Genomic DNA, 25,017 nt, shown 5'->3' with positions numbered 1-25,017 from the left:
GAGCAGGGGGGAGCATTCCCGGGAGACGCCCTGGGGCGTCCCCTGAGGGCCCCCAGCAGCCGAGTGGGACGACCCTCGGAGACCCTGGACACGAGCCCCCAGAGGCTGCTGGCGGCTCACGGGCTGCACACTGCACCGGCGTGGGCCCGGGCTGGGGTGAGAGGTGGCGGGAGGCCACCGCAGAGCTCAGGGGGGCAGGCTGCCGACCCCCTGCGGTGCCTTCAGGTGCACGTGGGCCCTGGGCCGGCTGCGGCTGCAGGAGGGTGGGAGGAGCCTACAGGGGCTCTCCACCGCCCTCGCCGTGTCCGAGGCTGGGTGAACACAAGGGGCGAATGCAGCCTGGGCAGGTGTGCGAGAGGCTGAGTGCATGCGGCCAGCCTTGCTCCTCTATGGCCACCCACTCTGAACAGACAGGGTCCTTGGAGAACCACAGGCAACTTAGCCCCAGGCCCCGCCTCCACACTGCCACCCTGGGGAGCCCGTGTCCTGCAGTTACAGGCATGTGCAAGGCTCCGTGTGTTACTGTATTGCATGTGTGTGGCTCCGTGTCATACTGTGTCACATACATGTGCATGACTGCGTCACATTGTGTTACAGGTGCATGGCTCCATGTCATACTGTGTCACATGCGCATGGCTGTGTCTCATTGTCACATGCGCATGGCTGTGTCACACTGTGTTACCTGGGCACGACTCCATGTTACATGCATGTGTGTGCTGTCCTTAGTCGGTGAACTCCACCCTTTTCTGTCTGCTCAGCTCCCGGCAGGGGGAGGGGTCTCGGGGACTCTAACTGGGAGAGAAAACAGGAGGGAATGCCCCGTGGGCGGGGGAGCAGTCAGAAGTCGCGCGTGGCTGCTGGTGACTTCGTCAGTAGGCTGCTGGGTGGGTGGCTGGTTTTCATGTAGGCTCGCGCACGCACAGCTACCTGGGAGAGGCACCAACCCCTACCAGTTGCCACCTCCGGGGAGCATTGCCCGGCTCTGTTTCCTGTGTCTCCGGCATGTGCCTATCGTACTGCTTGCATTTAAAATCAGGTGGGCGCCGGGGGAGGGACGCTCGTCCGTGGAACCTGTTCTGTGCTCGCAGCACAGGGAACGCACCCTGTCCGAAGGCCCAGCTGGTCTCCAGGCAGAGGTGGTCCCGAAAGCATCTGGGGTTGCTCCAGACGCTGCCAGGGAACCCACCCAGCCTGACCTCTGGCCGTGGGGACACCAGCTCTGTGGACTCCCGTGTGCTACACAAGTGGCCCCCCAGCCCACCCTGCAAAGCGTGGGAGGAAACGTGCCCAGGAGCCCCACGCACGCCCCTCGGAGGGGCCCCCAGACTGCAGCCCTCAAATGGGCAGCGTGTGGAGTGGTGTCAGGGCGCTGCGGGGACCCCTGCACCCCTCAGTGGGGGGCCCTGGGCAAGTCCCAGCTCCCTGCGGGTGCGCACCCTGGGAGGCAGCGGAGGATGGCCCAAGTGCCCGGGCCCCTGCCACCCACATGGGAGACCCGGATGGAGTTCCTGGCTCTGGTCTGGCCCAGCCCCAGCGGCTGCTGGCATTTGGGGAGTGAACCAGCAGGTGGAAGATTTCTCTCTCTCCCTCTCTCTCTCTCTCTGTCTCTCTCTGTCTCTCTCCCCGAACACACACACGCACAGTCTGCCTGACCTGAGTACTCTTGTTAAGTGGGTATAAGGGAAAATCATAAATAAAGGCAATGTGTCTTGTGGGGGAAAACATTGCGAATCCAGTCACACAGATTTACAGACAGGGCCACGAGCAGCCGGACCTGCTACTGTGCTGTAAGTCCATGCCAAAGAGTTCAAATGGAAAGTGAGCTCACTCCTCTTTTTTAAAATTTATTTATTTATTAAAGATGTATTTAAAATGCAGAGTTAGAAGGAGAGACAGGGAGAGATCTTTCATCTGCTGGTTCACTCCCCAGATGGCTGCAAGAAGCCAGGAGCTTCTTCCAGGCCTCCCATGTGGGTGCAGGGGCCCAAGCACTTGGACCATCTTCCACTGCTTTCCCAGATGCATCAGCAGGGAGCTGGATTGGAAGTGGAGCATCAAGACAAACAGGTGCCCGTATGGGATGCTGCAGGCAGTGGCTAAACCAGCTGAGCCCCATCGCTGGCCCCTCCTCCGTTTCTAAAGAGTGCTCTTGCATTACCATTCTGTTTTTAATTACAATTTTGGGATAAACTGTTTTAATTACTAAGAGAGGGAGGGGCACTAAACCTCGGGAAACGATGAGCATCCAGAGAGAGCGAAGCCAGAGAGGATCCAGGGAGTAGCTGTAGGCTTCCCCAGAATCCCGGCTGGTGTTGTGGCTCTGGGGCACTGGCTCGTGTCCCAGCTGCTCCACTTCTGATCCAGCTCCCTGCTAACGCCCTGGGAGAGCAGCAGACAATGGGCCAAGTGCTTGGGCCGCTCACCCACGTGGGAGACCTGGTGAATTTCCCTAAGCTGTCCTGGACACAAACATGGATCATCGCAGGGGAGGGCAGGGTGATGACGATGGGGACATTGTCATTCCACAGAGCACCTGAGCCTGTGGCGCACCCACTGTCCCTCCTGCTGCCCCCTGACCCTCCACCCCCGAAGGGTCATTCAGAAAAAATTTTAGCATTTCATTGTTGCTGTTCATGAGCGACCGATCTTCTGTCTGCTGGTCCATGTCCCCGGATGCCCACAACAGCCAGGGCCAAGCCAGGCTGAAGCTAGGAGCCGGGACTCCATGCAGGTCCCCACGGGGTTGGCAGGGACTTGAGTTACCACCTGCTGCCTCCCTCCAGGGTGCACGTGTGCAGGAAGCTGAGTCGGAGCCAGAGCCAGGCACCTGGAGCCCAGGCGCTGCTACCTGGCATGCGGGCTCCTAACCAGAAACGGCCATTTTCATGGCCACTTCCTAAGCCTTGAAGTCCCAGTTCCTGAAGAGAAACTGAAACTGTCGCAGCCATTACCACTGACGGGGAGAACCCCGGGGTGAACAACTCTGCGTTGACGATCAGAAATGGCGGTGGAAACGGAGCCAGAGACAGGGTCCCGTGCAGGCTGCACCCAGGTGCAGGAGGGAGCAGGGTCACATAGGCCGTGGCGTTAGCGTTGACATTGATGGGGGAGCCGGAGCGGTGGGGTGGGGTCGTGGCGATGGAGGACCAGCTCAGCAGGTGTGAGATGCCAGGCCCCAGGACGCCTTGACGTTCGAAGGTGGAATTGGAAATGAGGGTGGTTCCCACTCGGAGCTGTGAAGTGGGTTTGTGGAGCTGCTGGAGGCACGGCTGGGGGGTGTCAGGAGTGGGAGTATGCTGATTCATGACCAGGATGATGGTCGCAGAGCCGCTGGCGCCGTGTCCCAGCTTGGCTGGGGTGTGTGCGTCCCAGGGAGGGAAGTGTAACTCAAGGCTGGTCTCAGCCAGAGAGGGAACTTCCGGGGCTCCCTGGCTGGAGCAGGTGCTGGCCCAGAACAAGGGGTCCAAGGAAGACCTGCAGGGGGTGTCATGTGGGGAGGCACTTCCTCCGTCAGACCCCAAGAGCCCCCAGATAAAGCACCCCTAAGGAACGGGAGTGCGGCTCGGCCACGCCCAGCCTGAAGCCCAGCACTCAGCCACTCCCTGCCCCTCCGCCCATCCTGCCTCGGGCTCGGAGACCAGAGGGACTTCCCCCACAGCAGTGGCCTGCAGAGGTTCTGGTCCAGCGGGGTCACATGCCAGTCACTGTGCTCCTGACCTTGGGCCCAAGAGGATGAGCAGGCTACTCGACCTGGCTGCCCAAGGTTGATGAGGCCCCGATTTAACAGAACCCACAGATCTAGAGAGACGCCCCCAGGTTAGTTACCGAGGATGTTCATTTAAAAATGGGGTTGCCCAGGCTCCACCACCCCCAGGACTTCAAATTCAGGGGCTCTGGAAGGAGCCTGGCGTCTGTATCCCCCAGAAGCCCCTCCCCGGCTTTCTCATGGTCTCCGGCCTCACGGCCTTCGCCACCGTCCTGCTCAGCTGCCAGTCCCCAGGCAAGCCACGCCCTGGCGCAGGTGCAGGTCTCTCCCCGCGCCCCAGCTGCCCCTGCCAGGCCCGGTTCTGCTTTTTCAAAGGGGGCAGTGACAGTGGGGCATCCCCGCTGCAGGCGGCTCACTGGCGTGGGCTTGGGGTCCCCCACTCTGCACACCGCAGCCAGCGATGGGGTGGGCACTGACACCTCATCTGCACAGGGGTGACAGGAGACCCTAGCTCAGCTAAGAGCGTCTAGGGGTGCACTTAGCACCGGGCACAGCACAAGGGTCCATCAGAACGGCAGCCACTCTTACTAAAATGAGTCCTTCCAGACGCCTGAAAACAGCGCCTTCTTGGAAAAGGTGCTCACAGCCCCTCTTCTTTCCCACTCCCCTTCCCTGTGGCCCGACGCGGCCCCGGGGCCCATTGCGGCTGTCGGCGAGCAGGACCGCCTCGCTCAGTGGGTCTCCACTGAGCACTTCACCCTGGATTTAGGAGCTCTGTGTGCACACTCAGAAGTCCACGGAGTTGGGATCCCTGCCCACCACTGCCTGCCTCTCAGAAGCTCCCCAGACCCCCACAGCGTGGGGCCTCCGTGACCCAGGAGCGGGTCTCTGCCCCAGCCTGGGCTGCAGCCTGGGGGAGGAAGCCGGAGGGACCCCGCCATGCTGCTGCTGTCAGCCGCTCTTGGAGCTCGGTGAGCGTGGACGGCTCGTGCAGGGCACAGCTCTGCTCTGCGCTGAAGCCGGCGTTTGGAGGATGTCACTCCTGCAGAGAGCTGGGGAGTTGTCCACAAGCTGGTTGGCTTGGCCAGTGTAGACAGATGGCCCAAGGTCAGCACAAGCCCGTGCTGCGCTGTGTGGGGCTGGGCTGCTCTCCGCAGTCCATAAACTGTGCAACAGCCAAATCCCCACTTTGGGGACCCCCACGTTCAGCCTCAGGCGTTCCTCCCTGCGTAGAAGGAAAAGCCCTTTGCGTCCCTTTTCCAAGTGACTGCGTCTCCTGTGGGGAGGGGGGCTGCCAGTTCCTAGCAGACACACCCGGATGCCAGGGCCTGGAGCCCCGGACAGGCCGTATCCAGGGGGCAGTCTTGAGGCAGCCATGCTGTGGGCCTGGCCTTTGGGGAGGACAGGGCCGTGGGGCTGAAGGCTGTCCACCTCTCCAGGCCTGAGCCAAGTCCGCCCCTGGAGAGGGGGCACGGGGTCAGCCCGTATCCAGGCTGCTGCCCCCTCTCGGAGGCAGGGGGGCAGCTGCAGCACCGCGGGCCCCCGGGGGCCTGGTGTGTGCCCGGCTGCTGACCTGCCAGTCTGCAGAAGCAGCTCCAGCTGGGCCAGCCTCGGCGCCGGGCGCTTGTACTGCAGACACTGGCACTTGGCGAACCGGTGCCTAGAGGGGCGCTGGCACTCGGGGTGGGCTCTGAGACCTGTTTGCGGGCAGGGAAGCGACGTGTTGCGCCTCCCGCGCCCTTCTCATCCGGGGTGCCGCAGCCCGGTCCACAGGTCTCCCTGCGGGGGCGGGGGCGGGGTCGTGTCGCGAGGACCCGGGGCCTTGTTGGCTGCACCCACAGCTCGCGCCTCCCGCAGCCCCGGGCGCAGCGCGGCTGCCTGTGTGGCCTGCAGCGAGCGAGCGAGCGAGCGAGGGCTGCCACGGGCGCTCCGGAGGCAGCCACGTTGGATGAAACCCCAGATCTTTCCCAGAGAACCAGACGAGCAGGCTTGGGCGCGAGGGCGGGGGGCCGAGGCGCGCTGGGTTTGACCAAAAGCACTTGCTGGGCCTCTGTGCGTCTCGTCCAGAAGATGTTTCTCGGGGGACGCGGCCAGCTCCTGGAGGATCACCAGGGCGCTAGAGCCGCCGGCCTGGGGAGCAGCCGCTCTTCTCGCGGAAAATAAGCGACTGGCCGAGCCGCGGGCCGCCACACCCCGAGGCCCTCCGGGCAGCGGCCGCCGGGAGGTAGCGGGGTTCGGGGACGCATCCCGCGCGGAGTCGGGATGGAGGGCCCAGGGGCACGGCGGGCGGGGTCCGGGCGTCCCACGGACCGACGCCTCGGGAGCGGGGTTCAGCCGCGCGCAGGGAGGGGACTGGGCGGGGGCGGCGGCGGCGGCCACTTGGAGTGGACGTTGCGGGGGCGAGCGCGGAAGGGCGCGGGGACGGTGCGAGGCTGGGGGTCCCGGGCTCCCCAGGTCCCCGCGCCGGCGCCGCCGCTGCCCGCCCCGCGCCGCGGGGCCGCGCTGAAACCCGAGCGCGCGGGGGCGGGGCGCGCGGCCGCGTCCGCATTGGCGGGGCCCGGTGCTGGCTGCGGGGGAGGGGCGCGCGGGGCGGGGGGCGCGCCGGGCGCCGCGGCCTGGGGGAACCGAGCCTCCCGGCTCGCTGCTCCCGCCGGCGGAGCGAGGCGGCCCCTGCTCCGCAGCGCGATTGATCCGTGCCTTTCTTCTCAGCTCTTCCTCCAGGGAGAGGCTCGTGGCAGCAGGCCGAGCTGGATGGATGGGCATGGGGAGAGGGGCAGGACGCTCAGCCCTGGGATTCTGGCCGACGCTCGCCTTCCTGCTCTGCAGCTTCCCGGCAGGTAAGCGGCCGCCCCCGGCCCCGGAGCGCCCACCGCCCCGGGCCTTTGTTCGCGCCGGGCCGCAGCCCGACGGCGGGGAGCGGGCGGGAGGTCGCCGCGCCCCGGCCCCGGCCCCGCGCTCCGCTGGGGCTGCGGACCTGCCGGGCGCCCAGGGGCGGGGCCCCGCCGGACACGCGCGCGCCCACGCGGGGAGGCCCACGGCCGGCGGGCGCGCGGGCGCTGTTGGCTAACCCCGCGCGCCCCCCGCTCGTGTGCGTGGTGTCAGAGAGGGGGAGACTTTGGGCTTTCAAGCTGAGAAAGCCCATCTGTTTCCAATGAATCCGCCATAGTGTTTCACAGCGTTTTTGGCAGATCGCTGCTTTCGAATTCCTCGGAGCCCGGACCTCTTGTTTTGGTTGGGGGCAGGGAGCCGGGCTCCACAGAGGAGCGTTTGTTCCTGCCCGGCCCTCCCGGCCCTCGCTTTCTTCCCCCCTTCGTGGAGAGGGGAGTGGAGCACGAACCTTAAATCCCCGGGCTGTTTTCTTTACAAAGTTCCGTAAAACTTTATTTCATTTTTGCCATATGCTGCTCACAGCCTGGAAACTCCAGGGAAGCCCCCGCTGCCCATTCTCTCCGACTGGCAACACAAATAAACAGTGTCCCGGGCCTCGGGCCGCCGCGCTGGGCTGCGGGGTTCCGAGATGTCTTTTTGCAAAAAGAAAAAAAGCCTGTTTCCCCGCCGCCGCCGCCGCCGCGGGCGTGAGCTGCATCCCCCAGCGCGCCACGGAGCTTTTTTGCAAGAAAGGACTTGAATCGGACTCGGATTGAGTTGTTTTGCTTTGCTCCCGGGCCAGCAGGGTTTCAAGGAACTGGCAGACCTGAGCAGCCCAGCTCCTGACCACGTAGGCAGGGCGCAGCCCCGGGGACACCTCCAGTTTGCCCTGCTCGGGGCACAGCCCCTGCACCCCGATCCCGCTGGAGAAACCCCAGCCCAGGACACCGTGGGGTGGGCGGCGGCAGGTCCTGGACGGTGACAGCCTGCCCTGCTGGGGTGGGCGGCCGGGTGCCCAGCTCGCCCCCGTTGCCTTTAAAAGGAGACAGGCCGGGAGGCTGGCCTGGTTCCCTCCCCAGAATTAGAGGAATATAAGAGAACCCGCCGCGTTCGTCCGAACACAGCCCCCTCCCGGGCAGGCGGGAGCCCGCGCCGCGGCGTGCACCTGGGCCGGCTTGGATGGGGAAGCAGCCGGCGCAGGGTTCGCCAGACGGGTTGATAAATGGCTTTTGTCCCTTGGCTTCCGTGGGGGGTGTGATCTCAGCTCGGAGCTGAAATGGAGAAGGGGCTTGGAGGCCCTTGGAACAGCTCCTTCCAGCTCTTGAAGCTGCAGCCCCGCTGGCTTCTCCGCGGAGGGTGGGCGGGGGCGAGGCCCGGCCGGGGGTGTCCTCGGTTCTGGATCCTCCTCTCCGCCGGTCTTGAAAACTTCTCTTGGAGAGTCCCGGCGAGGGCTGAGGAAGGCGGGTGGGTTATGTAATTCACGGCCCAGATTCCACCAGTTCTGTTTCCAAGAATCCCATTTCGTTTTGGCTCCGAGGCTGGTAACTAAAACCTGGCAGATGGGACAGATAGCCGCGGGCCTGCCGCGCCAGCTGCTGATGGCCCAAGTCACCGGGGGCCGGACCGCGCTGCCGGGTCAGCATTGCCCAGCGCCCCGAAGGCTGAGCTGCCACCTCCCGCCACTGACATGGGGGCCCCGGGACCTGTGCGCCCCAGAAACCTGGCTCGGGAGACGGCCTCTGCAGTCGGGCCCAGACGGCCGTTTCCTGAGAAAGAGACAGACGGCCAAGGTCATTGCCCAGCTGGGCCCTGGACCACAGACAAAGCTGGCAAACCCGGGCCTGAGGACAGGGCTGCCCAGGCACAGGTGAACGCTGCCGGGGTGGGCCCCTGGGAGTGAGAATTAGGGCCGTCTCGGTTGTGTGCAGAGAAAGATGTCAGCCCCACCAGACGGTGGGTGTGTGCGTGTGGAGGTGTGTGTGGGTGTATGGGTGTGTGGGTGTGGGTGTGTACATGGGTGTGTACATGGGTGTGTACATGGGTGTGCGTGTATATGGGTGTGCGTGGGGGGGTGGGTGTGTGCGTGGGGGGGTATGGGGGGGGTGGGTGTATGTGGGTGGGTATGTGTGTGTGCGTGGGGGGTGTGCGTGTGGAGGTGTGTGGGTGTATGGGGGTGGGGGGTGTGCGTGGGTGTGTACGTGGGTGTGTGTGGGTGTGGGTGTATGTGGGTGGGGGGGGTGTGTGCGTGTGGAGGTGTGTGTGGGTGTATGTGTGGGTGTGCATGTGTGTGGGGGGTGTGTACATGGGTGTGTGGGTGGGTGTGTGCGTGTGGAGGTGTGTGTGCATGGGTGTGTGTGTGGATGTATGTGGGGGGGGTGTATAGGTGTGTGGGTGTGTATGTGTGGGTGCGTGTGGAGGTGTGTGGGGGTGTGTGTGCGTGGGTGTGTACATGGGTGTATGTGTGTGTGGATGTATGAGTGGGGGGGTGGGTGTGTGCGTGGGGGGGTGTGGGTGTATAGGTGTGTGGGTGGGTGGGTGTATGTGGGTGCGTGTGGGTGTGTGGGGGTGCGTGTGCATGTGTGGGTGTGGGTGGGTGTGTGTATGTGTGGGTGTGTGGGGGGTGTGGAGGGGGTGTGCGTGGGTGTGTACATGGATGGATGTGTGTGTGGATGTATGAGTGGGTGTGTGCGTGGGGGGGTGTGGGTGTATAGGTGTGTGTGGGTGTGTGTGGGTGGGGGGTGTATGTGTGGGTGTGTGGGGGTGCGTGTGCATGTGTGGGTGCGTGTGGGTGTGTGTATGTGTGTGGGTGTGTGTGGGGTGTGTGCGTGGGTGTGTACATGGATGGATGTGTGTGTGGATGTATGAGTGGGTGTGTGCGTGGGGGTGTGTGGGTGTATAGGTGTGTGTGGGTGCATGTGGGTGTGTGTGGGTGGGGGGTGTATGTGTGGGTGGGTGTGTGCGTGTGGGGGGTGTGTGGGTGCGTGTGCATGTGTGGGTGCGTGTGTGTGGGTGTTTACATTTCCTGGCAGTGAGCCTAGCCAGCCACTGTGACTCAGTGACAGCTCCCAGGGCCTCTGGCAGACCACACCCTGGTGAAGAGCGAGAGGGGCTCCCCTGGGTCCTGCGGGCAGGAACGGGGTCTGCTGGGGTGACGCCGTGGGGCCCGAGGGCAGACACGCAGCGGCCACGTCTGCCCTGGAGGAGCTGCGTGCTGTGGGGTGGCCTCTCCTCACGCCGCTCGTCAGCAGGCCCGAGAGACCCGTGCGTGTGGACGGTGGCCTGCTTCCTGGGAGCCTCGTGGGGTGCTGCCGTCCAGCACAGGGCGTCTCCCAGTGTGCTCCCCACGCCGGGAGCCAGCCTACCCAGGGCCCACGCAGTGGAGGCTCCTAGCTGGGGCCCTGGTCCGTGCTCTGACAGCCCCCACGGGGTGCACGCCCCGGTGAGAGGCCCGCGGTCCTGCATTCTTTCTCCGCTTACGCTGGTGGAAGGGCCCGTGCACCGGGCCTCAGAGCTGCCGTGGGGAAGTGTGGGCAGGGCCGTACCGCCCCGCCACAGCCTTCGTGTGCCGCAAGGAGCGCGTCTTGGCCCAGGGCAGCTTCAGTGCCCAGAGGGCCGCGTCCTGGCTCACGGAGGGCACCTGTCACTCTCCTTGCTGGCGGGAGCTCTCTCAGGCCCACCCACGGAGGCTCCACACCCAACCCAAGAGCCCCCTTACTCCTAACAGCATCACGTGGGATTGGGTTTTGGCCTGAGAGCCTGGGGGACACACGCCCCAGTCTGGAACTGGGAAGGAAATGCCACCAGCTGGGAGGGCCAGGTGGCCACAGGGCCGGCCCGCAGCTGCCGCTCACAGGCAGATAGGAAATCCTGGGGTGGCCGGGCCCCAGGCCCTCAGGGTGGGAGAAGCACTAGTCCTCACCCAGGGGCCGGGGTCCCTGGGGGCTTGTGGAGGTCGGGGGTGGGTGGAGCGTGGTGCCTGCTGAAGATCCCGGCTCTGGTGAAGTCAGTGTACAAGGTCCCGCACTGGGCCTGTGCGGAGACGCCTGCCCCAAAGCTGGCCCGACAGCCAGCTGGGCCCTGCGGCTGGGTCTGGAGTGGCTTCCTCCCTCACCACCAGCGGCAGGCAGCCCAGCTCGGGCGGGGGAAGGGCCCGCACACACCTGGCCGGCGCACACACGTGTGTGTGTGTGTGTGTGTGTGTGTGAGACTGTTCCTGGGCCCAGCCTGCCTAAGGTTGGAGGCACCGTTGCTTCTGGGGCAACCAGGGCACCCCACTTGGCCTAGAACTAGCTTAGCTTGAAAACCAGAGCCTCGTGTCCTGAGAAGCCCCCTACCCCCACCCCTGCTAGTCCTGGGCACGCCCCTTCCTGTCCCCCAGACTTGGGCCTCACCTGTGCCAGGGACCCCACTGGCTGGAACCTGGGTGTGAAGTGGGCATGTCCAGCAGTCCAGGCACCCGGACTCACCCTTCTCTGCCTGTTCCCGCTGTTACCTTGCCCCTCCCGCACCGACACCCCTGCTGCTCGGGGGACCCCCCCCCCCCCGCGTAGCCCAGAGGGGAGGGCCTCTGACCCCCGTCCCACACTCCTGCTGAGCCTCATCCCCAAGCCCAGGTCAGGCCCGGCCCCGCCGCCTCCGCTCCCCGACCTCGGCCCCGTGGCCCTGCCCCACTCTTGGTAAGGCCCAGGCCCTGGGATCCAGGCAGCCCCCGCGTGCACTCGGCGCCTGGGCCTGGTGGCTCTTGGCGGAAGCCCCGTCTCTGCTTCCGTGAACCCCCACGCTCCGCGCTCGGCCCAGCCCACCCAGCGCGGCTCTGGCAGCTGCAAGGCCCCAAGTTGTTTCTGTTCATTTCTCAAGGGACAAGGCCCACAAGATTTTTCCTCCCAGATGCCCCAATTTTGTGCCAAAATAACTTTTTCCCCCCGGTTATAAAAGCAGCACTCGTTGCTAAATCTAAATGCCAGAACGAATAACCGAGAATGCGCAGGCGACCCTCCGTTCCTCGATGGCTGTGCCTCAGGGACACTTCCCGACCGTCCTCCGAGCCCTGCCAGGGCAGGGGGGATCAGCGCCTCTGTCATCTGAGTGGCCGGCGTGTCCCAAACACTCGGCTGAGAGCGCTAAGTGTGTCCAGTGAGGACTGCACTCCTGTGTCGCTGGAAACGAGCGACACACACACACACACGAGAGAGAAGGAATCTTCCATCTGCTGGTTCACTCCCCAAATGCTCACAACGGCCAGGACGGGGCCAGATTGAAGCCAGAAGCCAGCAACTCCGTCCGGGTCTCCCACGTGGCTGCAAGGGTCCAAGCACGTGGGCCATCTCCCACTGCTTTGGCAGGTGCATTAGCAGGGCGCTGGATGGGAAGTGGAGCAGCCGGGACTTGAACCGGCGCTCACAGGGGATGCAGCATCACAGGCAGCGTCTTAACCCACGCACCGCAGCGCCACCCGGAGAAACTCACTTTGAGGATGTGACTGGGTGGGCCCACGCCTTTGCCTCCGCCCAGAGGCCTGTCTGCCACCCCTCGTGGGAGACGGGTGGGCAGGATGTCCTTGCGCAGGGGTCTCTGGCCAGGTGCGTGGCTGCTGTTCACCCACGCGGTCACACACCCGGCACAGCCCCATCCTGCCGCCCCTGTGGTACGGGGTGTCCCAGGAACAGCGACACACACACACACATCTGTGCCGACCAGGTGTGTGCGGGCCCTTCCCCCGCCGGAGCTGGGCTGCCTGCCGTTGGTGGTGAGGGAGGGAAGCCACTCCAGACCCAGCAGTTGGACCTGCGGCCGAGCAGATGAGCTAGAGGCATGCGGGCAGGGTAGAAAATTGTTGTCCCAGAGCCAGCCCTGGGCTTGCGGAGGGAATTAAACAGGACCGCCGCCGCTTCCAGCCACCCCCACCGCCCCGCCTCCCGGTATCTGCCGTGTGCCCCTCCCCTTGGCACGCGCTGGGGTGCCTTGCACACTTGGTGGTGTGGAGGCTGGGGTAGGGCAGCTCTGTTCTCCTGCTCGTTGGCAGAGTTAACCCCCCAGGAGCCAGCTCCCGGCCTGGGTCAGCTGCAGGTCGCCTCCCACCACTGGTCGGTCCCCCTGGGCGTTGCTGGGCTGGCCTCAGGACAGGCGCCTCATTCTGGCGGCTGCAGGCTAAGTCAGGTAGGCCCCGCCACACTTGGCGACGACCCAGCTTTCTCCTGGGTGTGTTCCTCTCGGTGCGCCGTGCCAAGCAGCCAGGATGGTGGAGGGCAAATCCGACAGCAGTGAGACAGACAGGCGGCCCAGCGCCTGTCCCTACCCGCGGAGTGCAGTGGCCAGGACCCGGGTCTCGCTGAGGGTGACTCCGCATTGTGGCCGGTTGCTGGGCCTCTGCTGCCTGGGCCGGGTGGGCACCCCTCCTGGGGGCTGGTGGAGGTCTTCTGAGCCTCTCTCCCTCCTTGTCCCCTGCCAGCCACTGTGGCCTCTACCCACACCGCTCCTTGAACCAGTGTCCTGGTCTGGCCCTGCTGCCCAGGAGTTGTGGATTTAGGGGCCACTGGGCTATTTCCACTCACGGGACTCAGTCCAGGGGTCGCTGACGGGCTGGGAGGACCCCTGGGTCACCGCACGGGATTGCGGGGAGCAGCTGCCCGGCCCGGGGCCAGTGGCACTGAGAAGCTCCAAGAAGGCTGTCAAGTGGGGCCCAGGTCTCTTGGAGGGGGGGAGGGAGGGGACACCAAGTCCCTTCCCGTCCAGGGCAGTGACGGAGGGTGACGGTTGCCTGGCATCTGGCTCCAGGCTGAGCCACTGGTGGCTGGGGGCGGGGGTGTCCCCGTTTCCGATCGCCCTGCATCTCATCAAACATCCCTGCTGTCCTGCCTCCAGCCCTCAGTCGTTCCGGGTTCGTGTTCAGATAGAACCTGCTTGCCTGGCATTCTAGAAGTTTCTGGCCGACCCTGCCTGAGCTAGGCCCGACCCGGGCCTGTTCCGGGGGCTGCTCCGGCACAGAGCGGGACCTGGGCCACAGAGGCGGACGGGAAGGGCCTGACTGGGGCTCAGATTCAAACTGAGCCTCAGCCCTGTGGGAGGAGGCAGGCTCCGCCCTCCGCCCTCCCCTCCTGCAGGCGCGGAAACCTGATCTGGGCCTGTGCCGGCGGTAATTTATTGGTCTATTGGGCTTTTCTTGGTGGCAAATTGCGTTGTCTTTATTCCTGGGCTCCGGCTCTGGAGGGCTCCGCATTCCTGAGATGGCTCTGCGTGGGCTGAGCTTCACACCCCGCCCTGCACGCCGCAGTCCGTCTTACTGGGCTGCTTTGTTATGCAAACAGGGCGGTAATAATCGGGCTATTATTCTGGAAGATTGGGCCTGATTAACAGTTCAAAGGAGGACTCTGAGAGCGGCTAACGCCGTGCGGGTGCCTGAATACTCCCGCCGGCCTGGCTGGGCACAGCCGCGGCTCCAGGCCCGCCCAGGCCCCCTGCCCCCTGCCCCCTGCCCTGCCCTGCCCCCTGCCCCCTGCCCCCTGCCCCCTGCCTTTCCATCCCTGAGCGGCGCTGGGGAGCTCGGGGAAGGAAAAGAACTGGGACAGAGCGGCCGTGGGCGCCAGTGTGGAGCCCACCCCTCCCCAGAGTGAAATGGAGCCTGCGCCAGGGCGGGTGTGAGCTGGGCACAGGCCGGCCTGCGGTTCCGCAGAGACGACCCTGGGGAGGGCGGGTGCAGAGGGAGGGTGGCTCCTGGGACCTGCCCGGGCGGATGTGAGTCCGAGTCCGCAGCCCGAGAGGTCAGATTTGGTGGGGGCAGGGAGACCAGAGGCCCTGGGAGGGGAGGGGTGCTGCAGGGAGAAACTCCCACACAGACAATTCACACTCCACAGCACGTGCACGCACACGTACACACATGTACACACCGTATTACACACTCCACACCACATGTACACACACATACTCACGCATGTACACATTCATACTACACTGCACATGTACACACCACACACTCATGTACACACACTCCACAGCACGTGCACGCACACGTACACACGTGTACACACCGTATTACACACTCCACACATGTACACACACGCATGTACACATTCATACTACATTGCACATGAACAAACCACACTCATGTACACACACTCCACACCACGTGTACACACACACACACACTGCATGTACTCATTCACACTCCACACCACGTGTACACACACACACACACACTGCATGTACTCATTCACACTCCACACCACGTGTACACACACACACACACTGCATGTACTCATTCACACTCCACACCACGTGTACACACACACACACACACTGCATGTACTCATTCACACTCCACACCACGTGTACACAATGTACACACCACACAGGTGTACATCACACATACCTCATATACTACATACCACACACATGTGCACACACATGTACACACATACACCCACACTACACACACATACACCACACAGTGCACACACACTACATACTCCACACCCCCTGCACGCACATGTATACACACACCCTGCACACGCACACACACACACACCCTGCCAGCTCCCAGGTTCCAAAGTTCCTGGCGCACCTGCGAAGCCGTTTGGTGCTTGCTCTGAGTGGAGGTCCCGCTGCTGCGAGGTGAGTGGCCCGGGGTCCGAGGGTGGACGCCGCCCCAGAGGTTGGGTGCCCACCCTGCTCGCGGACATTGCACCGGGGGCCCGGGTCAGGCCAGGGCTCAGGGAGCAGAGCTGTGGGGGCGCCCTTGCGGCTTGCTGGGGTGCGTGATTACGGCCCGCGCCAGGGCTCAGGGACCGCGGGAGCCCCGGGGCCTGTGCCACAGCCACACCTGGTTTCCCGATGTGCAGGGTTCACTGCCTGGATTCAGGCCCCGCTTTCACAAAGCCCCCTCCCTGGTCTGTGCGGGTGGCCCCCCGCGCCGCAGCCTTGCCTCAGCGGGGCCAGCGTGCAGTCGGTCCCGTGGTCAGTGATGAGCTGCACTGGCCGCGGGACCCCCGGGCTGGCTGCCCGCGGAGACAGTCGGCCGCATCCCGAGGCCTCCGGGAGCGCCTGCGCACGCATGCGGGGCTCTGGTGGTGCGGTGTCTGTGCGATGCCTCCCGCCCAGCTGCCCGCCGCCCTGCGTTTTGTGAGGCTGGCTCTGGGTCCCTGCGACTTTGGGCTGGCAGGGGAGCCCCCGCAGGCCGGGACAGGGGGCTCCTCAGGTGCCTTGGGGCAGGGCCGCTCAGCATCCGCCCTGAGAGCCGGCTTGGGTCCCAGGGGCCTGGGGCGCCGCTGTCCCGCCCAGGTGTTGCCATCCGCCCCCCAGGGGAGCAGCCCTGGTGAGGGGGTGGGGAAATGGGGCAGGTGACATTGGCCTGGAAGCTTCCAGAAGGGGCCTGGGAGGGGCTGAGCGTGTCCTGTGTCCACCCAGCTGTCGTGACGGAACATCGCAGTTCCAGAGGCTGCAAGTCTGAGGGGGGGTTGTCCCAGGTCCCCCCAGCCCCGGCGACTCCTGGCGGAGAGAGGGCTCTCCTGGGGAGGTGTGATGGCTTCCTGGGGGCCACCCCCAGTCCTGAAGGCACTCCTGCAGATGGCCATCGCCTTGCAAGCTAGGGGGAGGCAGAGTTGGGTCCACGGCCCTCCCTGGTGAGAGGCAGGCAGCAAGTGGGGCCAGCCGGGGCTGCAGCCTCCCCCTGGGGAGGTGGCCAAGGGTGGGGCCGGCTCGATTTTTGCCCTGCCCACCCCACCCCGACTCCCTGAAAATATTTCTTTTGTTTAATTACTTGAGAGGTAGGTTTACAGAGAGAGGGAGGGAGAGACAGAGAGAGAGAGAGGTCTTCCATTCGCTGGCTCACTCCCCAGATGGCTGCAGTGGCCAGCACTGAGCCTGGCCGAAGCCAGGAGCTTCAATCAAGTCTCCCTGTGGGTGCTGGGACCCAAGCACTTGGGGCCTCCCCCACTGCTTTCCCAGGCCACAGCAGAGAGCTGGATGGGAAGTGGAGCAGCTGGGACTTGAACCGGCGCCCACCGCACGTGCGGGCACTGCAGGCAGCGGCCTTACCCATTAGGCCACGGCGCCGGCCGCTCTGTGAGCTCATGCTGAGCGCCCACCGGGGCCCGGGCCACATCTGCCTGCTGAGTGGACGAGGTGACTGAGGCAGAGCCAGGGCCCCACAGGGTCCAGCAGCCACACCGTGCCCCCCCCCCCACGGAGGGTCTCCCTGGGCCCCTCAGTTCCTGCCCCATCCAGGGTGGGCGTGGGGAACTCCCTGAAGCCGGGAACTGGGGTCTGCCAGGCTTCCAGGGTGTAGGTGGGACAAGACCCCTGCCCCACCCAGCCCCGGCCCTTGGGAGTTCTGTCCTGGTGGAAGGGGGAGGGGACCTGGCGCCGTGCTGTGATTGGCTGGTCCTTGGGAGGGCCGCTCCCGGCCCTGCCCCCACGCCCCTTGTGGCCGTCAGCAGGCAGACCGTCTGGGGCTAACGGCGGGGCACCTGCCCCTCTGTGGGTGCCCTGTCTGAGGCCGGCCCCCCTGGGACTCCATCTCCCTGATCCTGCACAGCCTGGGAGGGCACAGTGATGGCTCAAGTGCGTGGTCCCTGCCACCCATGGGAGAGACCTGGATTGCTCTCCCAGCTCCTGGGCTGGGCCCCAGACCAGCTGTGGACTACGAGGGGACGCCCCCCAGGGGCTCCTGGGGTGTGAGCTGTGTGCACTGCAGGGAGCTTGGAGCCCACTTTCAAAGCCATGGGGATAGCGGTCATCATCACCATTTTCCCTTAAAGAGACAGAGCTACAAACAAGGGTCAGGCCCGGGACAGTGCACACGCACGCCATGTCCTTGGGGCGGGGTTGGGGGTGCTGACCCTGCCCTAGGCGCCATCCCAGCTCCTGCCCACCCCTGGACGTAGCCCCTGGGAGGTAGCGTCCTGAGGCAGGTGGGGGTCCCCCCGGGAGAGGCGGAAGCTGCCCGTGGTGGAAGCTGGCCTTGCGTGGCCCAGCTAGGGCGTCGTGCAGGTGCTAACAAGGCTGTGCCTGCACTGCGAGGGGCAGGGGCTCACGCTGGCCGGCCGGACCCCCAGCCTGCCTCAGACGGCGGGGCGACCTGGGCAAGGGGAGGCCCGTGCGGCACGTGGCTCCGCGCCGGGACTCGGAGTCCGTGGTGACTTCACCAGCACTGCTCAGCGAGGTCCAGCTGCAGCCAGACAGCTGCCGCGTGTGTGACCGTGGCCTCCGTGGACAACACAGGCATGGTGGGGGCTGGAGGTGGACCCGAGCTGGCACCGCTGCCCGTTAGCACCAGGCCGCCCCCTTGCCCTGCGCCTCTGAGTCAGCAGCGCGCTTGGGCTCCTGGCTTAATGGGCCGTGGAGGGCTGGGGGCTGCCTCGGCCCACAGAGTGGACGTTTCAGCACGCAGAGGGAGCTTGTGCCCTTGGCATTGGCCTAAGGTAGGAGAGCACACCTGTGGGCGGGGCTCTCACCAGCGCGCCCACGTTGGCCACCCGACTGTTAGCTAACCGCATCCTTCCAGTTTTTGATTTATTATTTTGTGTGTTAAAGATACTTTGTTTGGGCCGGCGCTGCGGCTCACTAGGCTAATCCTCCGCATGCGGCACCGGTACCCCGGGTTCTAGTCCCGGTTGGGGCACCGGTTCTGTCCCGGTTGCCCCTCTTCCAGGCCAGCTCTCTGCTGTGGCCCAGGAGTGCAGTGGAGGATGGCCCAAGTGCTTGGGCCCTGCACCCCATGGGAGACCAGGAGAAGCTCCTGGCTCCTGGCTTCGGATCGGCGCAGCACTGGCCGTAGCGGCCATTTGGGGGGTGAACCAACGGAAGGAAGACCTTTCTCCCTGTCTCTCTCTCACTGTCTAACTCTGCCTGTCAAAAAAAAGAGATGTTTTGTTTGATTGAAAGGCAAAGATATTGATCTTTCCACCTCCTGGTTCACCTCCAAATGGCTGGGACAGCGGGGGCTGGGCCAGGCCGGAGCCAGGAGCCAGGACTTCCATCTGGGTCTCCCATGGGGGTGGCAGGGGCCCAAGCTCAGGCCATGCTCCGCTGCTTTCCCAGGTGCATTAGCAGGCTGGATCAGAAGTGGAGCAAGGGCCAGTGTTGCAGCAGGTGGCAGCATAACCCGCTGTGCCGTAACTGGCATTCTCCCGTATGGGCGCCATTCGGGGAGTGAACCAGGACATAGATATCTCTCTCTCTCTCTCTCTCTCTCTCTCCCTCTCCTCCCCTCCCCTCCCCTCTCCTCTCCTCTCCTCTCCTCTCTCTAACTCTGCATTTCAAATAAGCAAAATAAATCTAAAAAAAAACGAAGGGAGCTGCCAGGGCTTGGACCCATGCTCTCACATGGAATGCCAACGTCACGGGCGGCACCGCACCACAGCGCCAATCTTCACTGTACACAAGGCTATGAAAACGGAAAATCTGCCTCTCCCGCCAGTGCGCATTTGAGTAGCCTGTGACTTCTCCAGTGGCGGCCACTTGCAGGACACGGGGGCTACTCCAGGCACAGGTGTATGAGCTGGGTGGGCTACTCCTGCTCCAGGACAGTGGGGTCCGCCCACCCCCACCCACTGGCAGGTGCAGGGCCAATGGGCCGCACCCAGAGTGCCACTGGGATGTCTCAGCCCACTCTCACATCCTGCGTGTAACTCGATATTCTACACACGGTGGCTTCTCCAGGGTCACAAGCCAAGTTCGTGGCCCAGCCGGGAGCAATGGCCTCTCCCCTCAAAGGCCACCCCACCGGGACAGGGCCTCCGTTCTGGAGCCTGGGTGGAGACAGCTGTCCTGCAGCACAGGTGTGTGCCTGGCCACTTGTGGTCACCGTGGCCGTGCATCCCCAGGGAGGGTTCTGCGTGTCCAGGTGCACAACTGAGGTGTGCTGAGCCTCGGGAGTAGTCCCGGTCATTTTGACTGATTATCAGTCCCCGAGCTTTGAGTGACCTCATAAAACAAATCCATGCATTAGGGCAGCTCCAAGGTGACCCCGTCTGGTCAATTCCTGAGCCAGATGGAAAGGGCTGGAGCACCAGCAGCCGAGAGGGGGGTCCTGTCCTCTCTGGTCACTGCAGCCAGCACTCTCTGAGCTCATTCGCTGGTCGCTGGCTGAATGCTGGCCTCAGAGGGGAGGGCTGGGTGGCAGTCCGTTTGCAGGTGGGTGTGATTGGGTGCGAATTCGCCCAAGGCCACACCATGGCAAGCATGTATTGATAAATGGGGTCACGTCCCCTGTCGCTTCTGCCAGAGTTCTTAGGGACAATAGAGGCCCCCCCCAGTGGCCTGTTGGTTCCCTCAGTCCCGCTGGCCAGAGGCTGCGGGAGGCCTCACCAGCCACCCGGAGTCACCTCAGGCTGTGACCTTTGGGGCAGGCTCGACCCTTCGCTACCACCTGCGGGAAACCTCTCGCCCTCTGAACAGCCAGCGCGTGTGTGCACCTGCGCCGGGCCCCGCCCTGACCAGCGCGCCCCTCCCTCTCTCCACAGCCACCTCCCCATGCAAGATCCTCAAGTGCAACTCTGACTTCTGGAGCGCCACGTCGGGCAGCCACGCCCCGGCCACGGAAGACGCCCCGGAGTTCTGCGCCGCCCTGCGCACCTACGCCCTGTGCACGCGGCGCACGGCCCGCACCTGCCGCGGTGACCTGGCCTACCACTCGGCCGTCCATGGCATCGAGGACCTCATGAGCCAGCACAACTGCTCCAAGGATGGCCCCACCTCCCAGCCACGCGTGCGCACGCTGCCCCCGGGCGACAGCCAGGAGCGCTCGGACAGCCCCGAGACCTGCCACTACGAGAGGGGCTTCCACAAGCACGCGGCCGCCCCCAACTACACGCACTGCGGCCTCTTCGGGGACCCACACCTCAGGACGTTCACCGACCGCTTCCAGACCTGCAAGGTGCAAGGCGCCTGGCCCCTCATCGACAACGCTTACCTGAACGTGCAGGTCACCAACACGCCCGTGCTGCCCGGCTCCGCGGCCACCGCCACCAGCAAGGTAAGGGGCCAGGCCTGCAGGACCCCCAGGCTGCCCAGTGCCCAGCCGTGGGCAGTGTCGGGGGAGGGGTCCTGGTGATGAGCTGGGTGCCCCTGCGGCACCTGTGCTGGGTGCCGAGCTGTGAGGTCCCATTCTGGTGGCAGCTCGGGGCTAGTGGGAGTGGCGCCCCTGCTGTGTGTCCGGGAGTGCGCACTGATGGCACGCATGCGTGTCTGTGCGCACACGTGTGAGCGTGTACAGCCCGGGCTGTGACTTACCGTGGATTTCCCCCTGGGGTTTCGGTCCAGGAAGCTTAGAAGCGCTCCATCCTTCGGAATGGCCCTTCCTCCCCCGGTCAGCAGACACTTTGGCCTCCTGGAGCTTCCTGCCGGGGCTGGACGTGGGCTGGGGCGGATGCCACGCGGGCAGGCGGCCCTGCCTCCCTCCTAGAGGCCACGGCCTGCCCAGGGCTTCTCGTGTGCAAACGTCACAAATGCCCCGGGCCGCCTCGCACCCCGCTTCTCCGGGGGAGGTGGGGTGCCCATAGATCATTCCTGCGAAGGCCCCAGCACGTGTAGGGCATGGGATGGGCACGCGGGGCCAGCAGGCAGGGCTGTGGGATGCTGGGGCAGCCCCGCCTGGACCCTGAGAGGGAGGAGCCGAGGCCCGGGAGGCAGAGGGTGCGGTGCGTCTTGCCCCACGTGTGCCCGGCTGGGTCCACCCAGGTAGGACTTGTCCCGGGCCCAGCTGGCTTCAGAGCCCAACCAGGGACTGCCCAGCTTCTGACCCAAGGTGACCTCGGCGTTCGGAGTCAAGTTCTACTGCCAGGGCCACAGCCAGAGGCGGCCGCAGCCATGGCCCTCAGCCCAGCCGGCGGGGGTGGGTGGGGCCGCTCCCGCCCAGCCGCTCCTGCTCCCCTTCCCTTCCCACCGAGACCTCCTGCTCAGACGGAGCCGCAGCTCGCAGCTCGAGGCGTCCAGGCCCAGAGGGGGCTGTGGCCCTCGGAGCCCCAGGCCTTGGGAACCAGGACCCTGCCCCTCAGTGCCCTGGGGCTTCCGGCCGGCGGGTGGGCAAGGGCTCTGTTTGCCTAGGAAGCGCGCTGGGAGGCCACGCCAGGCGGCCCACAAGGGTGTTCCTGTCGCTGCCCGGCCACCACACCCAGGGAGGATGGCCAGGGACCTGCAGCCGGGGACCGGCCCCGTCCCCACCGCTTCCTGCCTCTCCCCTGGCCTCCCGTGCCCCCCAGGGCTGCCTTCTGGGCCTTCCCCGTGAAGCAGAGTCCCCCAGCCCCAGGCCAGGTGCCTGGGGTCCAGCGACAGCCACCCCAGGAAGGGGCTGCCAACGTGGCCTGGGCAGACAGGAGCCTGGCCCTGGGGCTGAGAGGCGGAGCCACCGCCTGGCCGGAGAGGGGGAGGGGAGGTCGGGCTGCCGCGCCGTGCTGGGGGTCACTGGGGGGCTGCCCGCTGCTGAGCAGCCTGGAGGTCGCCTTTGATCTCCGCAGCTGCCCTGGAGGCCTCGGTGCCACTCAAGGGAAACCCCAGTCCTGGTCTCCAGCACTCGCCACCCGGGGGTCCCCACGCTGAGTCAGCAAACGGTGCCCGGAGCCGGGCGTGGGAGGGGGCAGGGAGGGGCAGGGGTCTCTGCAGCAGCTCCCAGCTGACTGACACGGTGACAGGACGGGTGCCCAGGGAGGCGTCCCCGATGGAGGGCAGCCTGGTACTGCGGGGGGTACCAAGTAGTGGGGGCCTCTGGGCTCTCAGGAACCCCCCAGCCTGGGCCCTTCTGCTCCCAGGAACCCACCATGTGTCTCCTCCCTTCAGCTGGCCCGACCCCAGGCTCCCGGCGCCTGGCCAGCCCCTGCCTGACCCTCCCCTGACCTCACGGCCTCGTGGGAGCTCCGTGTGCACAGGGCCTGACCCGGGACAGCTGGAGGCCTCTGCCCCCAGGCCTCTGCTCCCCTGCCCACCCTCCTCCCACCCCCGCATCTGTGACCCCCACCCAGCAGGGCTGTGAGACCCTCCCCCACCCCGCGGTCCCACACAGGCAGAGCCGAGGATGGGCCGGGGGTACCGGGGTGCTGGGGGCCGGGTCTCTGCTGCCAGGACAGCACCTTGGGCTCGGCACCCTTGCCCGGCTGAGGGCGGGAAGCGGGAGGGCCCAGCTCCGGGTCCTTCCACGTGGACCACGTGCTCCTGCGCCGTCAGGTCGCCCTCTGCTGGGCCACCCGGAAGCCTGGGGTCCTTTCTGCCCGCTGTGGCGCTCGCGGGGGTGGGGGCGGGGGCGCTGGTCCTTCCCCTGGGGCCGGCGGAGGGGGTGACTTTGCGATTTGCCTCCATGTGTGAGTGAGCTGAGCGTCTGTTGGGCGGTGATCTGAGGGTTTCCAAGGCGTTTGTCTGAAGGCAAAAGGACAAGTTGTGAAGGGAGACGCGAGCCGCCACCGTGTGCGGGCAGGAGGGTCCGGCCCTGCCCCGCCGCTCCTGACCGGGTGCCTGTGCCCTGCCCCGCAGCTCACCATCATCTTCAAGAGCTTCCAGGAGTGCGTGGAGCAGAAGGTGTACCAGGCCGAGATGGGCGAGCTCCCGGCCGCCTTCGCCGACGGCTCCAGGAACGGCGGCGACAAGCACGGGGCCAGCAGCCTGCAGATCGCCGAGAAGGTGTCGGGCCAGCACGTGGAGATCCAGGCCAGGTACATCGGCACCACCATCGTGGTGCGCCAGGTGGGCCGCTACCTGACCTTCGCGGTGCGCATGCCGCAGGAGGTGGTGGAGGCGGTGGAGGACCGGGACAGCCAGGGCCTCTACCTGTGTCTGCGCGGCTGCCCCCTCAGCCAGCAGATCGACGTCCAGGCCGCCGGCCCCGCCCCCGCCACCCCCGAGGCCTTCCCGTACGAGGCGGCCGCGGCCAAGTGCAAGGAGAAGCTGCCCGTGGAGGACCTGTACTACCAGGCCTGCGTGTTTGACCTGCTGACCACAGGCGACGTGAACTTCACGCTGGCCGCCTACTATGCCCTGGAGGACGTCAGGATGCTGCACTCACACAAGGACAGGCTGCACCTGTTCGGGAGGACTCGGGAGCTGCCCGGCGGGGCCGCCCCGCGGCTGCCCCGGGGCCCCTGGCCTCTCCTGGCCGCCCTGGGCCTGCTCCTCCCTCTGCTGCCTGAGCTCCGTTAGGCAGCGCCTCTGCCATCGGGGCCGGGACGCTGGGGCGCGGGTGGAGACAGACGCGCCGCCCGGCCATCTGCCGGCCAGGGCTGCTCGTCGCCCCCCAGCCGCCGTCGTGCGTGGGACACGGTTGAGATAACTGGCACGCTGGGGTTTGTGACGTAGAGCGGTGAGAGAGAGAACAACTCCTCTACCCACCCCCCACCCCCACCACCACCACCACATGAGCCGGCCACGCGGAGCCCCTGGGGAAGCCCCCTACCCCAGCAGAGGAGAGACCCTGGGCCAGGTGGCGGCCCCTGCACCCCCTGGCATTGCACTGACACTGGCCCGCCGCACGCACACTCAGCCCAGCGCCTGGCCCCGCCCCTGGGGGCTGAGGCTCCACCCCCACCCCACGGGGCCTCCCGCCTCCCAGCAAGCTGGTGTCACCTGGCCCGCAGGTGGTGCCCCGCCCTTCCCCTTGCTTGGGAGGTCACCGCGCTCGGAGAAGAGACCCCTCACTCTGTCCCTCCCCCTCCGCTGGGCAGGGGACCCAGGGGACAGGGCCAGCTGGCCTGCCCTGACCTCCGCTTCCCCCTCCCCGCCCCCTCCCCATCCACCATGTCTGGAATATGAGGGTTGGGGGGGCAGGGTCTTGGAAGACCTGTGGCCCTGAGCGTCCCCCGGCGGCCCCTCCCCTGAAGCCCTGTGGCTGCGCTGGGGGCCCCGCAGACCGAGGGCCGGCCCCACTTCTGCTGCTGTCCCGAGCCCCCGGCCCGCCCCCGCCCCCGCCCCGCAGCGCTGTCCGGGACCTCTCATACACTGGCCGGGAGGCTGCGCACCCGCGGCCCCCTCCCTCCCAGAGGTCCCCTCCCCCGGCCGGGCTTTGGACGACCCCCACGTCGGAAGCAAGAAGCGAAGCACTTTATTTTGGTTGTGTTTGATCACGCTCTGCTTGGAAGCGGCCCCCCGCGTCCGCGTGTGTGCGGGCTGCGTGGCGTCACCGCGTGTACATACTGTAAATTATTTATTAACGCTGTGGGCGAGTAAAGTCCGGTGGTTTTGTTTTCTTACCTTCTAGATGGCACGCTGGCGTCTGTGTTCTGGCCGAGCCGAGGGCGGGCTGTGGGGGTGGGCGGCCCCTCTAGGGAGGGTTTGGGGGGATCTTGTTACGGACACGGGTACAGGTGTGTGCGAGGGGTGTGAAATGCTGTGTGGTGTGTGAGCGTGCAGGTTGTGTGTGTGGTGGACGCAGGAAGCAGTGCTGTGTACAGTTGGTGCACGTATGTGTTGCACATGCTTGGTGCACGTGTGGTGCGTGTGAGCACATGAGCGTCACGTACAGCTGTGTG

The 25,017-nt window shown here is 65.6% G+C and overlaps 1 protein-coding gene across 4 annotated transcripts in view; it reads left to right on the top strand.

Moving 5' to 3' along the window:
* Positions 1–24,738, top strand: part of RGMA (repulsive guidance molecule BMP co-receptor a) — a 31,134-nt gene extending 6,396 nt beyond the window's left edge. The window contains exons 1-4 of one of the 4 annotated variants that reach the window (XM_070053487.2): positions 5,523–5,930; positions 6,416–6,543; positions 20,032–20,543; positions 23,030–24,738. In XM_070053487.2, coding sequence (XP_069909588.2) covers positions 6,462–6,543; positions 20,032–20,543; positions 23,030–23,692 — 1,257 coding nt within the window. In that variant the 5' untranslated portion in view covers positions 5,523–5,930; positions 6,416–6,461 and the 3' untranslated portion in view covers positions 23,693–24,738. Of the gene's footprint in view, positions 1–5,522; positions 5,931–6,097; positions 6,131–6,415; positions 6,544–8,121; positions 8,442–20,031; positions 20,544–23,029 lie in introns of those variants that run through there. The other 3 variants (XM_070053485.2, XM_070053486.2, XM_089311096.1) reach the window with 3 other exon arrangements.
* The last annotated feature ends 279 nt before the right edge of the window (positions 24,739–25,017 follow it).

The sequence above is a fragment of the Oryctolagus cuniculus genome, chromosome 12 (assembly GCF_051225735.1).
Source record: "Oryctolagus cuniculus isolate XC-2025 breed Fujian yellow rabbit chromosome 12, ASM5122573v1, whole genome shotgun sequence".
NCBI classification, from domain to species: domain Eukaryota; kingdom Metazoa; phylum Chordata; class Mammalia; order Lagomorpha; family Leporidae; genus Oryctolagus; species Oryctolagus cuniculus.
Note: the sequence above shows the minus strand (reverse complement) of the source record. Positions and strands in the feature narration are given on the sequence as shown.